Source organism: Macrobrachium rosenbergii, chromosome 2, assembly GCF_040412425.1.
Source record: "Macrobrachium rosenbergii isolate ZJJX-2024 chromosome 2, ASM4041242v1, whole genome shotgun sequence".
NCBI lineage: Eukaryota > Metazoa > Arthropoda > Malacostraca > Decapoda > Palaemonidae > Macrobrachium > Macrobrachium rosenbergii.
The window spans coordinates 22,613,319-22,630,818 of NC_089742.1; the positions used below are offsets into that span (position 1 = coordinate 22,613,319).

Below are 17,500 nucleotides of genomic sequence, written 5' to 3' on the forward strand. Positions count from 1 at the left end.
AGTAGGCGGACTTGAGTTCAGTTTCCTCGATCGCAGCCTTTTCAGATAGATTCTGTCCTCTATTTGTATCTTAGATGTTTGCGTGCAGGATCGCTGATCATATTTCGTCTGATACTTTTCATTGGCCCTCAACAAAAGGGTCCTATCCATACATTAAAAATACGGGGTATCTCTTATGGAGCCGTTATATGCCGTATTAAGTCCAAGTTCCGCCATTGGCAACATCTCTACCCACTGATTTGGACTGTCTGCTACTAAATATTTCAAAATATTTGTGACTTCTCTATTATGGGATTCAACTAACCCATTGGCTGAAGGCCAGTAAGATGGGATCGTGAAATGTTCTACATTCAACATTTTTGTTAGGTCTTTTATTACTTCGTTAATAAATTCACGTCCATTGTCACTGATTAATGTACGGGGACAGCCGAACTTCACTATGAATTAACACAAGGCTCTGGCAACTGATATCGTAAATTTATCCACCATCGCATACGTGTGCGTATACCGCATGAACTCATCCGCCATCACACACACATACCTACATTGCCTGTCCCCTCGAGGCTCTGGCAAATATGATTGGCTCCGCTGGCCACATTCGAGCCTTCGGAATAGTATGTCTATGGGTTTTCATGGTATTACAGATGTGGCGCTGGCAGATGAATCTTACAATGTGTTTTTTATCCCTACCCAAAAAAAAGGATTCTCATGCCCTCTTGAGGGACCTTTCGATACCTGTATGCCCTGCATAGGGACTTACATGTATCATGTGGATGGCTTTCTCTACCAAAGAGGGAGGAAGGACTATACGAGATTGGATATTGCCCGGTCTCTTCTCATATTTACAAAATAAGATATCTACTTTAAGGGAGGACATATCTTTGGGCACTGTTAGGAAATAGTGAAATCGGGAAACTCACTCCAAGGTTCGGACTTCTGACCCCTCATCACCTCTTCCACACTCCAACCACACAAATCAATCACACACACTCTCTCATTCCCAGGGCATCCACTCTCTGACCCTCCTGGAGGATCAGCTCTCTCGTTCTCACAGCTGTTTTGACTCGCTCCCTTTCTCTCTCCCCCCAATTCTTGAGTTACCGAGTTATTCCTGTTTTCCACACCGTGTGTCTCTGAGGCATGCAATTGCTTCTTTCGTCGTTATTCCTCTCTCTTTACTGCTCGGGCTGTAACTCCCATTATGGTACTCCTGGAGAGAGCATCAGCTACTTTATTTGTTTTCCCTGCTATATGTTCAATTCCCACAATATCAAACTCTAACAGCTGCTCGATCCAACGAGCCTGGCGAGTGGTTAAATCCCCTTTCTTGAATAAATCTCTCAATGGGCGATGATCTGTGTTTATTTTGATTTTATGCCCCAGCAAAAAGTAGCGATGTCTCTCCAGCATCCATAGAATCGCCAATGCCTCTCTATCGAAGGTACTGTAATTCTTCTCTGTCCCTTTTAATGCTCGTGATGGAAAACAAATCGATTTTTCATTCCCTGCATCGTCAACTTGAGAAATCACTCTCCTAATAGTTATACTACTCGCGTCGGTGGTCATCAGAAATGGTCGATCGAATTTTGGATAAGCTAACAGTTCATTACTAGTGAGTGAAATCTTTAATTCTTGAAAAGCTATTTCTTCCTCCTGTCCCCAATTAAATTCCGACTGTTTCCTCAATGTAGTAGGGTACGAGCCCGAGAAAACTGGCTACTTCTTTTGCATTCTTTGGTTGGGGAAATTCTTTAATTGCTGCTACTTTAGCTGCACAAGGCTTAAGGCCTTCAGATGTTACGATGTGCCCCAAAAATTCAACTCCTTGCTGAGAAGTTACATTTGGTTATATTAATTTTCATACTATGTCGCTTTAAAGCTTCTAAGACTTCAATAATGTTCTTATGATGTTCTACTGTATGATTATGTCACCTAAGTATACAAACACGCTATGCCCTATTAGCGAAGCTAATATGGACACCATAACACATGAAAAATGGGCAGGAGCGCTCTTTACTCCAAAAGGAAGGCCATTATATTCAGACAATTGATCATTAACTATAAAGGCTGTCTTTTCTTTGCTACTCTCGTCTAAAGGTATTTGATGATAACCTAACTTTAAATCCAAGGTGGTGAAGAATTTACTATCTCTGACCTTGATCAACAATTCTCCGATAAAGGCCAATGGGAATGCATTGTCTTTTGTGATACTATTAACTTTCTATAATCAACACATAGCCTAAGAGAGCCATCCTTTTTTTAACCATGACGATTGGCAAATCCCAAGGAGATTCACTTTCTCTGTGTCCCTTGTTTCCTTAATTTATTAATTTTGTTCTCCACTTCCCGCTGATAACAAACTGGAATTCTATACAGCTTAGGTCTTATGGGTGGTTGATCCCCGGTCTCTTAAACAAGAGGAAAATGATTTATTCTGCCTGGGGTTTCATCACCAATCACGATTACATTTTGATAACTTTCTATAATTTCCTTGACAATATTTTGATAAGTAATAGGGGTAGACTCATCAGCTGATTTTAGGAGTCTATCCAGACGTTCTTCACTGTGACCCTGACGTGTGCTACTCAAGGTCACGAGTGTGTGAGAAGCATCTGCTATTTCACAAGGTTCAAGGTCGCATATTAACCCACTGTCTAATACAATAAGCTGATCGCTAATGCTAATAAATGGCACATTAACCTCGCCGTGTATTACCTCGCTCAGACCCCGAATGATATAATCTTCCCATTTCTGATGGGGTCTGATCATAACTAAGGTGCCTCCTGGTAAATCCCGTGCAGGTGTAACGGCGAGGGACAAGAGGGTCTGGGGTGGTGTCACATCTCCCGCCTCTGGGGCGGCGGGTACTTCTCCCCACCACCCTTCGATGTTAGGGAGACTCTTAGGCACCTCGATCTCTCCCCCTCTGTGGGGATTCGTTGTCCTATTAAATATACTTCAATCCCCTTCCTGTCTGTGCCAGCTATTATCATTTCGTTCCTAGCCACAAAATCAATTCCTAAAATAACTGAAATTCCTTCTACTTGTAATGCTGGTACTACATAGAAGTTATGTGTCACTACTTGCCCATCGATGGTTACCTGCTGCTTCACGGTCCTCTGGGTTACCATACGATGGCCGCCTGCTGTACTTAAAACTAAACAACCTTTCACAGGCTGCACCAACCCTGTCACTAGGTGTTCTTCTAACAAAGACACACTTGTGCCAGTGTCGAGCAACGCCCTTCGCTGTCGCTCTCCTAATAGGCCCTTGCATTACCTTTCCTCCCGGCTCTCAATGTTTGGGTGGAGGCAGCGACAGATGGTGGAGGGCTGTCCACTACTTCTTGGGGGGTTGGCTGACTCCCCTCACTTCCAAACAAGACGTCCCTTGTTCTACCAGGGGTACGGTCATTGTTTGGACCTGATGAGCATGGTTGTAGTCGGGGGTCCTCCCGACTCCTCCTCCACACCGCCTTCCCCTTCCTCTCCTTGGTGTAGGGGAGCATTGTTCTGTTGGCTGTCATCGTTTTTTGAACAAGTGTTCATGAGGTGGTCTGTTGCATTGCATCGAAAACAACGTTGTGGCTCAGTGAGAGAGGGGCACTGGACCCTCATGTGGCCCTCTCTTCCACACCGCCAGCAACGGCCAACCGTCTTTTTCAAGGCTGGTTTCCCCTTGCCTCTTCGAGGTCCCTGGGTGTGTGACCATGTACCCTGGATGGTGGTTGAGGTTGGCTGAGGACTTGCTTGGTCAGGTTGGTTAACCACTGCAACAAACAATTGGGAGGTGGCCTGTCCCCTCCCCCTTGCTTGCTGGCATTGTTCATGGTCTAACAGAGGTTGAACCTTCAGCAGCAAGGCTTGCAAGGGTCTCTAAGGGTCTCTCATCGCCAATAAAGGAATCCCACTATGGAGGTGGGAAGAATTCGTCTCAGCATGCGTCGGCAGAAGGCTTCTTTTCCTCCACAGTCTGGTTCTTTCAGGGGTCTTGGATACAGAATGCTGAAATCGTCTTGTGGGGTTAATCTTCCATTAGCTCCATCTTCCGTCTCGGTGTAGGGCAAACTGCTGGAAGGTCTTGTTTAAAAGTAATGAGTAACTGACGTCCCAACTCCTGATTTGCCGTGCTGCATTCCCGGTCACTTTTTGTTTTGTTTGCACAATTTTTTCTCTATCTGTCCAGCCTACTGTGGCATTTTCAATACACTTTATGAAGGTCTTGATCGAAAGGAAACCTTCACCAGTGCGTGAGCTGTCAAACTTAGGCACTGATCCATCTAGCACCGGCAGTTTTTTTTTTTTTTCTCGTCTAGTTGCACTGTGGGAAAGACGTGATGTCGGCCGAAATTGTGGGTGGGTCGATGGGCCTTTTATTTTGTATTTCATTTGTTAATTTGTGCAACTCTTTTAACTTGCGTTGTATGGTCGTTGACAGTTCTTTCGCACTGTCCTATTCTTTGGTACTGTTATCGTTAGCATCGGTACTGTTAGTACTGGCACTCCTGCCGTCGCACGCCGATTGTCTTCGAGTTTGCATTGTTCATTTCACTTTCACAATTACTCTGTTAACTATTATGTACTGGCAACACCCTACACCTGACACTAAAAATATGACCTGATTCTCGGTCATATATAATTTAGGTTCTACCAGTACAAATGAAACGTTTAAGATACAATTAACACGAGTGTTTTCCTTAATAGTTACGCAGGGCCCTGTTGCTAATATTATGCTACTTAATTATGCAATTATAGTCGGAAGGTACTCTGAGGTGACGCGCTGATCACTGTCTAAGGGACGCGCCCATAACCCGTCGACCGCTAAAACCTTACTGATCACTAACTTTTCAAACTGAACTTGCTTAGGTCATAGACCTCAGCTGATTGGTCTCTTACAATCGAAAGGAACCAATAAGGGTCTTCGATGTATAGCACTCATTTGAATTGTTATGTTCTCAAACACGAATTTCTATATAAATCAGTTCATATATATACATACATACACACACATATATATATATATATATATATATATATATATATATATATATATATATATATATATATATATATATATATATGTGTGTGTGTGTGTGTGTGTGTGTGTGTATGTATGTATGTATGTATGTATGTATGTATGTATGTATGTATGTATATATATATGTTATAGGTCTGATTTCCGAGGCCTATATCTCGCTTTTCCAGAGATATGTTTGGTAGCGTAAACCGACTGGTTGAGTCAGATGATCTCTCAACATCCCATCTTAAGTTATTCATCTTCATATCTTAAGTTATTCATTACCCCTAGCTAAATTCTAAGGACTACTGAAATGAGATACTAGGATACAAAACTAAAAACTTTATTGAAAAAAAAAAATAACGAAAATAACTTTAAATAAGCTACGAAAGAATGAAATCGAATGATGCAACATAGCTATGAAAATCTACTGATTAAGGTCCAAAACATTAACACCCAATTATTTCAAAGGAAATACAGAAATAACTCATCTGTCATCCAAATCTTAAAAGGTCACTTAATACATTATAAAAGTCATTTCATATATGATTAAATGTCACACCACTCCCTTCTTTGAAGAGGAACGTGGAGAAAAATACCTGTAAGAGACAAGCGTTATATTAAAAACCAGAAAATGTAAAATAAAAACGCAGAAACACAAGATTTCACTGCAACAGGGATAAAATCTTTCTCCGAGTCTGTAAGAAAAATCTAAAATATCCTATGAGTTGTCCTCACTTCACGAAAGTCCTCTGGAACACAGACTCCATCTGTGTGTTTCCCTTTTGCACAGTTCACATGTTAATTATACCCAGAACGATCGTACTGCCCACTCATTCTGTGAAACACTCCCATTATATGGGTTTTGCAACGCACATATGAACACACTCTCGTGACATCGCTCGAGTTTAATATACAAGACACGCCTTCTGTAAATCCAGGCGTCACGAGGTATTTGGTCACATACGTACTTACACACCCCACTGTGATATTCTCTCCAAATCCGGATCTATAACCGGATCACCTTCTCGAAGGTTCTTTTGCTGACTTTGCAATCATGCACACGTGTGTTGTAACCAAGGGCGTTTTGCGGGAATGGACACTGCTGAATTCGAAAAACACACCTAAGCATTTGTCGCATGCTGTGTTCAGTCATATGATCTCTCGAAAGACTGATACATATACATGTATATATATATATATATATATATATATATATATATATATATATATATATATATAAAGTTATTCAAAGCAATGAATTCAAGACAGACTTATTAATCACAGGAAAGAAACACATTTTCAGTGATAGTACACATGCCTTACAAAACAAAATAATTCAAAGAAATCCTTCACAGCTCTCCCCAGCAGCACCGGGTTGGTTAGCTAGTAAACACACACATATTATGTTTGTTAGTGTGCTATAAAAATCTAAACCGCTTGACTGACCTAGACAAAATTTGGCACATGTCCATCATTTGACCTAACTTAGATAATAGGGTAGGTTTCAAACCCACACTCCTTCCCCTTTCCTTTGTAACTTATGTGGTAAATAAACTCAGTGGGTTTATCATACCTCATTTCATGTGTAATAAACTCTACAGGTTTATCATACCTCATTTCATGTACTCAATACCATAGAAATATTTGATTGAAATGCTTTTCTTTCCTGTGATTAATAATTCTGTATCAAGCTTTAGACAGTCACCACAGTCATACCTGGAAAGAAGGGACAGTCACCTCAGTAAAACCTGGATAAAAGGGACAGTCAGTACAGTAGTCCTTGGATAATAGGGATAGACTGTACAGTAATGCCTGGATAAATGGGACAATCACCACAGCAATATCTGGATAAAAGAGACAATCAACACAGTAATACCTGGATAAAAAGGACAGACAGTACAGTAATATCTGGATAAATGGGACACTCACCACAGTAATGTTTGGATAAAAGGGACAGTCAGCATAGCAACACCTGGGTAAGAGAGGCAGTCAGCATAGTAATACCTGGATAAATGGACAGTCACCACAGTAATGTCTGGATAAAATGGACAGTCACTACAGCAATACCTGGATAAGAGGGACAGTCAGCAGAGTAATATATGGATAATTGGGAGAGTCACCACAGTAATGCCTGGATAAAAGGGATAGTCAGTACAGTATTATTTGGATACTTGGAAAAGTCAGTAGAGTAATACCTGCATAAAAGGGACAGCCACCACAGTAATATCTGGATAAATGGACCGTCACCACAGTAATAACTGGATAAATGGACAGTCACCACAGTAATAACTGGATAAATGGGACAGTCACTACAGTAATCTATATATATAAAAATGGATGTATGTGTGTATGTGCCACAATAACTCTGAAATGCATTAAGCAATTACAACCAAATGTGGCATACATATGACTTACTATCTAGAAATCAGCACTGTGGGGGTAAGGCATCACTAGCACCAAAGGGCACCAATGTGCAGGGGAAGGGCTTCCCTGAAATGGGGCTGGCTATGCCAGTAGACTTTGTGAATTTACGAATTTATCATACCTAATTGTGGTATACATATGACTCACTATCTGGAAAAGAATATTATGGGGGTAAGACATCAGTGGCGCCAAAGGGGGTGGGGATTGAGAGAGAGAGAGAGAGAGAGAGAGAGAGAGAGAGAGAGAGAGCGGAAGGAGAGTGAGAAGTTGAGAGAGTAGAGGGGGTATTAGGACCTGGAGAGAGAGAGAGAGAGAGAGAGAGAGAGAGAGAGAGACAGAGAGAGAGAGAGATCACAGTAAAAGGGGATGTTGGGGAGAGAAAGGAAAAAAAGAGAGAGAGAGAGAGAGAGAGAGTTTATCGACAGCCAGAAAGGTAATCTTTGTCATTCAGATTGATGCCGGGCAGCGTCAGGGTGGTCAGCTAGTACCTGGATAAAAGGGTCAGTCAGTGCAGTAATACATGGATAAATGAGACAGTCAGCACAGTCATATATGGATAAAAGGGACAGTCATCACAGTAAAACATGGATAGATGGGACAGTCATCACAGTAATATCTGGATAAATGGGACAGTCTGAACAGCAATATTTGGATGAAAGAGACAGTTAGTAGAGTAATTTTTGGATAAAAGGGACAGTCAGCACAGTAATACCTGGAAAAATGGGACAGCCAGAAAGGTAATCTTTAGATGAAAGGAACAGTCAGCACAGAATTCATGGATAAATGGGACAGTCAGTAAGAGGAGGTGCAGGAAATTTTTGAGTCCTTCAGGGTTTTCCAGGCAGCACCAAGTTGGTCAGCTAATAGTATATATATATATATATATATATATATATATATATAAATATATATATATATATATATATATATATATATACAGTATCTCTCTCTCTCTCTCATAATATATATATATATATATATATATATATATATATATATATATATATATATGATATATTAGAGAGAGAGAAAGGACGTTTTTAATTCTGTATATATATATATATATATATATATATATATATATATATATATATATATATATATATAGTATCTCTCTCTCTCATATATATATATATATATATATATATATATATATATATATATATATATATATATATATATATATATATATATATATATATGCAGTGGATTATAATCAAACTCACGAACACACACACACACACACACACATATATATATATATATATATATATATATATATATATATATATATATATATGTGTGTGTGTGTGTGTGTGTGTGTGTGTGTGTGTGTTTCTGTGTGTGGGTGTGTGTTTGTGTGAAACTTGTCTTTGTTATATAGTGACGCTAGTTCATCTAAAGTAACTATTCTGATTACAGACAACACCTCATCAATCGAAAGGAAGTCAGATGGGACATCTAACAAAACCTCTATCTTATGTTGGATATTGGCAATCCCGCAACGCAACCCAAACGCCTTAGCCGTCAAGAATACTTGGGGCAAGCGGTGCGATAAAATCATCTTCTTCGGTGACCAGATAGGTGAGTCAGTCCTGTACTTTCGTTGTTGTTCACATCCGTTGGTCTTATGTCAAAGGGAGCCCTTGCTCTTTCAACAAGTAAACCCATAAACCAAACTGATGCCCTTTCTTGGATAAGGAATGGTAAAAACAAGGAACGGAATGTTCGAAACCAGGAATAGAATGGTAAAATCAAGGAATGGAGTGGAAAAAAACAGGAAACGAGAGAGAGAGAGAGAGAGAGAGAGAGAGAGAGAGAGAGAGAGAGAGAGAGAGATCACCAGGAGACCAACTTTGTTCTACTATTTTTAAATGTCACTTGAATCTTAAGCATTTCCTGTTAGTGTGGTGACTGGGTGACTGGCCCAATCTGTCCCAGTCAGACTTTAATCAAGACAGTTGAATAGGAATGGCCGGCAATTGTTTACTAAAATTCTTAGAGAATATGTTATGTTTCATACTAAGCCTTATTTAAGTCGCATATCTATAAACGTTTAAACATCACTTGAAATATTGATTTTGATAACATTGATTATCGATGTTATAATGCCTTTAGTTTTTCATGTCAGTTACAGCGATTCTTTAAAACCTGATTATTAAAAGAGTGCAGCCCATTTTTATGAAGAAGTTGATGCATTAACAAATGATGATGATATAAGTTTTAGTTCACAATTATTCAAATCTTCAAGAATACTTCTTTTTTCAAAAGCAACTTTTTATCTCCCAATCGAGTGATGGGAATGAAATAAAAGTAAGTCTTGCGTGACTGTGGTTAACATAAATACAGTTTCTGTGCTAGGTCCCTAATGTCCCTGTTTGCATTGCTAATCCTCTTTTACTTTTCATTCGATCTCTTTGGTCTCTTCTGACCTAGCTGTTCAACCTCTTACACTTTATCAAAGTCACATACCCTGCTTATAAAGAAATACTTATCGTAGCTTTACGGGAGTAAGGAGTTGTAATTCTGCTATAGTTATTCTTTTGCTTTTTCCTCTCCTTTAGGATAATAACAACAGCACTAATAATAATAATAATAATAATAATAATAATAATAATAATAATAATAATAATAATAATAATAATATGTAAGGGACTCTGAGAAAGCACATAGAGCAATCTGGTATCATACAACTTCCTGGCTCCAGGAAGTCAAGGCGGAAGAAATGGGGAGAATAAAACAAAGATTCACCGAGATCACGTCAGACACAGTCAGACACCAACTAAAGAACATGCCCAACTGGAAAGCCCCAGGTCCTGATGAAGTCCATGGATACTGGCTCAAAAACTTCAAGGCCCTACACCCACGAATAGCAGAACAACTCCAGCTTGTATCACAAACCACCATGCACCCAAATGGATGATCACAGGGAGATCATCCTTAATACAGAAAGACAAGAACAAGGGATATATAGCAAGTAACTACAGGCCTATCACCTGCCCACCGATAATGTGGAAGTTACTAACAGGTATCATCAGTGAAAGGCTATACAACTACCTAGAGGATACAAATACAGGCAGTCCCCGGTTTACCATTCCCCACCAACAGATCAGAAAGGCTGCAGATGGAGGTGTAGGGGAACAAAAGACCAAAATGGCTCATAATTTGAAGGTTTTTTTGATAAGACAAAATGGTTTTAATGAAGAATAGATTTTAAGAGAAGGAGAACCAACCTAAGCATGCCATGGATTGACATTTCCACCAACAGACAAGAAAGCCTGATAGACAAAACATGATGGCATGGATTGACTACAAGAAAGCCTTCAACATGATACTGCACACGCAGCTAAAAGAATGCCTGAAAATATATGGGACAAAGGAAAACACCATCAGCTTCCTAAAAAATACATTGCGTAACTGGAATACAGTACTTACAAGCTCTGGGATAAGACTAGCAGAGGCTAACATCAAGAGAGGAATCTTTCAAGGTGACTCACTGCCCCCACTACTCTTCATAGTAGCTATGATACCCCTAACAATAGTACTGCAGAAGATGGATACTGGGTACGAGTTCAAGATAGAAGGCAACAGAATTAACCATCTGATGTTCATGGACGATATCAAGCAGTATGGTAAGAGCATCAAGGAAATGGATATCCTAATCCGGACTGTAAGGATTTTATCTGGGGACATCAGGATGAAGTTTGGAATAGAAAAATACGCCTTGGTAAGCATACAAAAAGGCAAAGTGACAAAGACAAACTACCCATTGGGAATAACATCAAACACATAGATGAGACAGGATACAAATACCTGGGAATAATAAAAGGAGAGTATACAAAACACCAAGAGATGAAAGGTACGATCAGGAAAGAATATATGCAGAGACTTAAGACGATACCCAAGTCAAAACTCAATGCCAGAAACATGATGAAAGCCATAAACACATGGGTAATATCGGTAATCAGATACAGCGCAGGGGTAGTGGAGTGGACGAAGGCTGAACTTCGCAGCATAAACCAGAAAATTAGGAAACATGGCAATACACAAAGCACTACACCCAAGGACAAATACAGACAGACTATACATAACACGAAAGGAAGGAGGGAGAGGCCTACTAAGCATAGAGGACTGCATTAAGATCAAGAGCAAAGCATTGTGGCAGTACCTGAAAACCAGTGAAGACAAGTAGCTAAGGAGTACATGGGAAGAAGGACTGACATAAAAAGTAGATGAAAGCCCATAAATATACAGAAGCAGGAGAATGAAAAGCAGAACAAAGGAATGGCACAGCGAACCAATGCATGGACAGTACATGAGACACTAAAGAACTGGTCAGCAATGAAGCTACAGAGGGGAGAGCTCAAGAAGGAAACAGAAGGGAGGATAACAGCAGCACAAGATCAGGTACTAAGAACCAGATATGTCCAAAGAACAATAGATGAAAATAACATCTCACCCACTTGCAGGAAGAGCAATATGAAAGACTAGACCATAAACCACATAGCAAGTGAATGTCTGGGGCTTGCACAGAACCAGTACAAAAAGAGGTATGATTCAGTAGCTCAAGCCCTCCACTGGAGCCTGTGCAAGAAACACCAGATCAGGGTCAATATGATAGGGTCTGCTCAACTCGGGCAGTGGGGAGCTAATGTTGTGACGTCACAAGCGTTACACTTCCGAGCTTACCTATTGAATTAACCAAGAAACCTGTAGTTTTAATACATTTAATCCATTGCATGGTGTGTTTAATACAATTTTTTTTAAACAGGTTACATGCATGATGTTTTTCTAATACCCATTTTCTCATTTAGTCACCAAGCCTTGTTTTATTTTCACATAAAATAGAGCAGATTCAACACACATAGCTACTACAGCTTTCTTTATGTTTATTCTTTAGTTATTCATTTGCTTACTTATATACTGGTTTAGTGTATTCTCTTCAAGTCCATTTTTATAACATGACAACTTGGTCTCACTTACAATATCTCTCTCTCTCTCTCTCTCTCTCTCTCTCTCTCTCTCTCTCTCTCTCTCTCTCTCTCTCTCTCTCTCTCTTTTAGGTGGTATTATTATCAAGATTATAAATAATTGTTAAGAAATGTATTTGATTCTGTCACTGTTTTCATATCTCATTTTGAAAAACAAAATTTTTATTTATGATAAAGGTTAGAATGATAGGTTAATCATGTTTTCCAAATCTTATTATGAATCCTAATTGTTATAAAATAAATACATAGAAAATGTGGATATAGGACAGTGTAAAAAAAAAAAGGCAATTTCATTTACACGACTTGACCACAAAAAAGAAAACAATATGTAAGGAATCAAATGAATAAATGATGAAGAATATGATACAGACAAGACATTTCAAGCAAGTTTCTCATCAACACTCGATATCACATAAATATACATCCGAACACATAAGTTTATATATGACGCATACTGTACACATAAAGGTAATAATTATACATGCATCAAACGATCATAATATTTTCGGGAAAAAGTACAAAAAGGTATTTGCATTTATTTGACTTCATAAGAAAAATGATCAAACAAATCACAAACAACTCAGGATAGTCTTCACGTGAACAATTTTTGTATGGCATAAAGACACAAACTCTTTCAAGGGATTGTTTTTTTAATTGTCTTAGTTAACATCAGCTTAGTGCTACTCTCTTATTTTTCTATGATAAGTATTTTATTTAAATGACGGATTTTAAAGAAAATACTAGTTTTAGCAAAGGAATGCACAATTTCATCAGGCAAGGATAATTTATCCCATTTCTTTAGCTGCAAAACCAAACTCACTAAGCAGTCTTTGCCATCCTGTACCGTCTCGCCATTTATGGCTTTGAATAATTTTCTCATTCTAGGTAGTTGGGAAAAGAAGTGTTCAGATGGAAAGTACAAATTCCCTCGACTGACACTCTTAATCCATGTGTTTTTATCAGTAGTTGTGCCATCTTTTGTTCCTAGATATGGGTAGTTGGTGATGAATTTTCTAGCCATATATCCCCCAGTGTATCTTAAAGATTCTTCTTCAATCTTATCACCTACATCTGACATCGGGTTATCAAAATTAGGGCACTATCATCACATACAGCTGTTGCATCATCATCATCGTTATCATGAAATTCAATATCACTGAATAGCATAGCCATAGATGCTAACCATAATTCGAGTGCAAGGTTGGAGTCATTTGATAGTCCTGTTGCGCTTGATGCAGTGCACGAATTGTGAGGGGAAACTATCACATGATGTACATTGATTAGGCCTGCCTGAAATACTACCACTTGAAACACATCCCGTATTCTCTACAATCCTACTAGAATTGCTCTTTTCTCTCATCAGAGACACACTCTTGCCAAGCAGATATTTCCTGAGTCTATACTTAAATAGGACGGGGTTTGGGTGATCATGACTCCATGCCATTTGTCTGATGCAGCCAAAAAAATGATCAGTACAGTCCTGATTGAGCCATCTTGTTATCATGTATTTTATCTTGAACAGTCTTTGCAACATCTCCAACAGCCCTATTAATGCTCCGCAGGATAATATTCCTTTTTGGAATGGGCAAAGACTTCTTGTTTTTTCACTTTTCACTTTCATTGTTTTCATCATTTCACTCATCCTTTCCAGTATTCCAGTTTGTGCATCAATTTAAACTCCAAATGCACAAATGACTCGACATCTTCGTATTTTCCATACGTGTTTATGACATCGAACCAGTCATTAACGAGTAAAATAAAGTGAGGTATGTGCCCAGTCATCACCTTCTAACATTCCATTCTCACCCAAATAACTGAAGCAGCACAAGATTTTGATAAAAGTCTAGCTGCTAGACACGCGCTGTCTTTGACATCCTGACACATTAAGATTTGTTTCTGAGATCTTATGGGCTAAAACAAATCCTGAGTCATTTAAATGGTTTCTTAATAACTTAAGCATATGAGGTGCATCTGAAAAAGCGAATATTTCTTATTGTGTAAGTTTGACTGATCAAAATCATAAAAGATAGGCTGTTTCCACCTACCAATGAGACCTCTTAGCATTGTTATTACCTGGACATTGTTGTATGGTTTGTACTGAGTGTCACTCCCTTTATCATAGCTCCATTCACTTGCTATATTCATTTCGTCAAATGATAGGAGAGCAATTTTTTCAACGTCTTTTAAAGTGTCACTTTTTTTTTATCTTAACAATGATATACAGTAATCTCTACCAAAACACCGGATTCACATTTAAATGATTTTGCATGCCTGTTCAGAGTTGAAATATCATTCCTTTACATTTTGTTTTTCTTGTGACACTGTAGCAACCGAAGACAGCGTAATAACCCGCCATCGTTCATAAATAGTGTGCATGGAGGCTGGAAGGTGTAGCTCACGACAATGAGATGGGGTCAGTCGGCAGTCTGGCCGGATGTTACTACGATGACGTTTCACAAGGGGCGGGGCTAGGTTTAAGCTCCACCTCGTGAACAGACCTATCCATATTGACTCTGCACTGGCTAGCTTGCAGTAATAAGTGGTACGAACACCAACCTGAGGGAGTGATAGAAAACGACCAGGCAAAGATCCTCTGGGACTATGGTATCAGAACTATGTTATCAGAACATGCCAATAGACTAGACTTGACGCTGATTGACAAAATCAAGAAGAAAGTATCACTCATTGATGTCGCAGTACCATGGGACACCAGGGTAGATGATAAAGAAAGAGGAAAAAAAAATTATAAGTATCAAGACCTGAAAATAGAAATAAGAAGGATCTAGGATATGCCAGTGAAAATTGTACCCATAATCATAGGAACACTAGGCACGGTCCCAAGAACCCTGAAAAGGAACCTGGAAAAACTAGGCGCCAAAGTAGCTCCAGGACTCATGCAGAAGAGCGTGCTATTAGAAACAGCGCACATAGTGAGAAAAGTGATGAACTCCTAAGGAGGCAGGATGCAATCCTGAACCCCATACAATAAATACCACCCAGTCGAATAGGATGACTGAGATAGAAAAAAATAGTAATAATGAAAGGAGAAAAAGACCAATAACGTAAAATATTTGTTACTATTTTCTTTTTGTGTCAAACATTCCTTTAGATGAACTTAACAAAATCCTGACCTTAGTTTACCCTAGCTTCAGCTACCGCCTTCAGAGTGTCAAAAGGACACTGAAAATGATATCAGGAGCTATCTTTAGATACGGGCAGTATTTTGCAAAATGCTACTCTGAAAAAATTGTATATAACAAGCTAAAAATCGGAGTACAAATTTCGTTTAATGGGTCTTTTTCTCCTGTGATCAATTGAAACGTGATTTTTAAAATGAATTTTTAATAATAATAATAATAATAATAATAATAATAATAATAATAATAATAATAATAATAATAATAATAATAATAATTATAATAATAATAATAATAATTTATACGCACCAAAAATATTTAGAGGATGAAAAGGCAGTCGGGAAGATAATAAATGAAAGTGTCTCCCCTACTGTGGAGGGGGATATTAACCTCAAAATTTTTCATAAAAACAAAAAACAACCCGGCGCCTACGAAGTTACACGCTCGATGGAAGATCTCTCCTGTCACCTTCAAGAAGGGGCCATTTTTAATCATTATACAGAAAATCATAACAAAAGACAAGAAAGAGCCGGGCTTATAAAGAACGCAGAGATTATATACCAAACACCGGACCGACGACGCCTAAGGATTCTCGAGGCACTCCATATATTAGAAAAAATGCCAACCATTAACACGGTGAAAGAAACAGAATTTCTCCCCACCATCCTGAGGAGAAATATAAGAAAGCCGAAATCGTACACCGTCATGAGAGAGAGAGAGAGAGAGAGAGAGAGAGAGAGAGAGATGTCATCTGGACGGCCCAACAACAGCGGTGGGGGGTTACCCGAGCCAACGCCCACCTCCAGCCAGCAACACCGGTTAGGCTTAGAAGATCACATCGCCTCCGGGACAGATTTCGTCACCAACCGACGACCAATCAAAATTCATCTTGCTAACCAACCCACCAATTGGAAACATCTTGCTTGCTATAAATACCTAATACCTGTGTATCTTGCATCTCAATTCATTCGCTTTTTTATTCTCATAGATGACCGCCAGTGTGCTGTCGACACGTTAGAGGAAATAAACCTGAGGCAACAGAAATCTTAAAATGTCCTTAGGAAACTTGATATACTAGCTAGATGCTCATGAAAAGAAGATTGTAAGACGAATAGAGAAGACTCTACACAAATTAAATGCCGTGGGAACAGCTGTAATTTCCAAGAATAATAACAGTAATAGCAAATAGCTTTGCACACTAATAACGGAAAACTCTGTCGCCTACAGATGAGGAACTGGAACCAGTGACGCTCACTGGTATAAGAGAAGGCCACGGGGTCCTGTGGGGAAAGACGCGAGAGGCTCTCAAGTATTTGTACGATAATTACCTCGATGAATTTGACTGGTTCTACAAAGCTGATGATGATACGTAAGTCAATTCTTTCATAATAAAATTTATGAGTATGAGATTTTATAAAGGTCTTTGTTAAATATATAATAAAGGTAATAATTAAGCATATATATACTGTATATACATGTACATATATATACATTTATACAGTATATGCATATATATACATACATATGTATATATATATATATATATATATATATATATATATATATATATATATATATATATATATATATATATATATATATATATATATATATAATATGTATACATATAACACATATATATTGACATATACATATATAACAACATATAATTATTTATATATATATATATATATATATATATATTAATATATTTATCACATACATACATACATATTATTCTTTATCACATACACAATTGTTCTGTGCATTAGCAGAATTACTAAAGGACCTCATTCAAACTGGATGGTATCTAATGGAGTATTTATTCAGAAAAAGTTACAAGCTTTCTTGGACAAACAGTCCACATTATAAAGTATCCATACAATGAGCAGATCGTAGTCCAGCTGTATTTATATCTGTGTGCTGGGT

The 17,500-nt window shown here is 38.5% G+C and overlaps 1 protein-coding gene across 1 annotated transcript in view; it reads left to right on the plus strand.

Moving 5' to 3' along the window:
- LOC136849616 (glycoprotein-N-acetylgalactosamine 3-beta-galactosyltransferase 1-like) overlaps positions 1-17,500 on the plus strand; it is a 58,795-nt gene that overhangs the window by 19,874 nt on the left and 21,421 nt on the right. The window contains exons 2-3 of the mRNA XM_067122926.1: positions 8,866-9,027; positions 16,799-16,940. Of these exons, the coding sequence (XP_066979027.1) occupies positions 8,866-9,027; positions 16,799-16,940 (304 nt within the window). The remainder of the gene's footprint in view (positions 1-8,865; positions 9,028-16,798; positions 16,941-17,500) is intronic.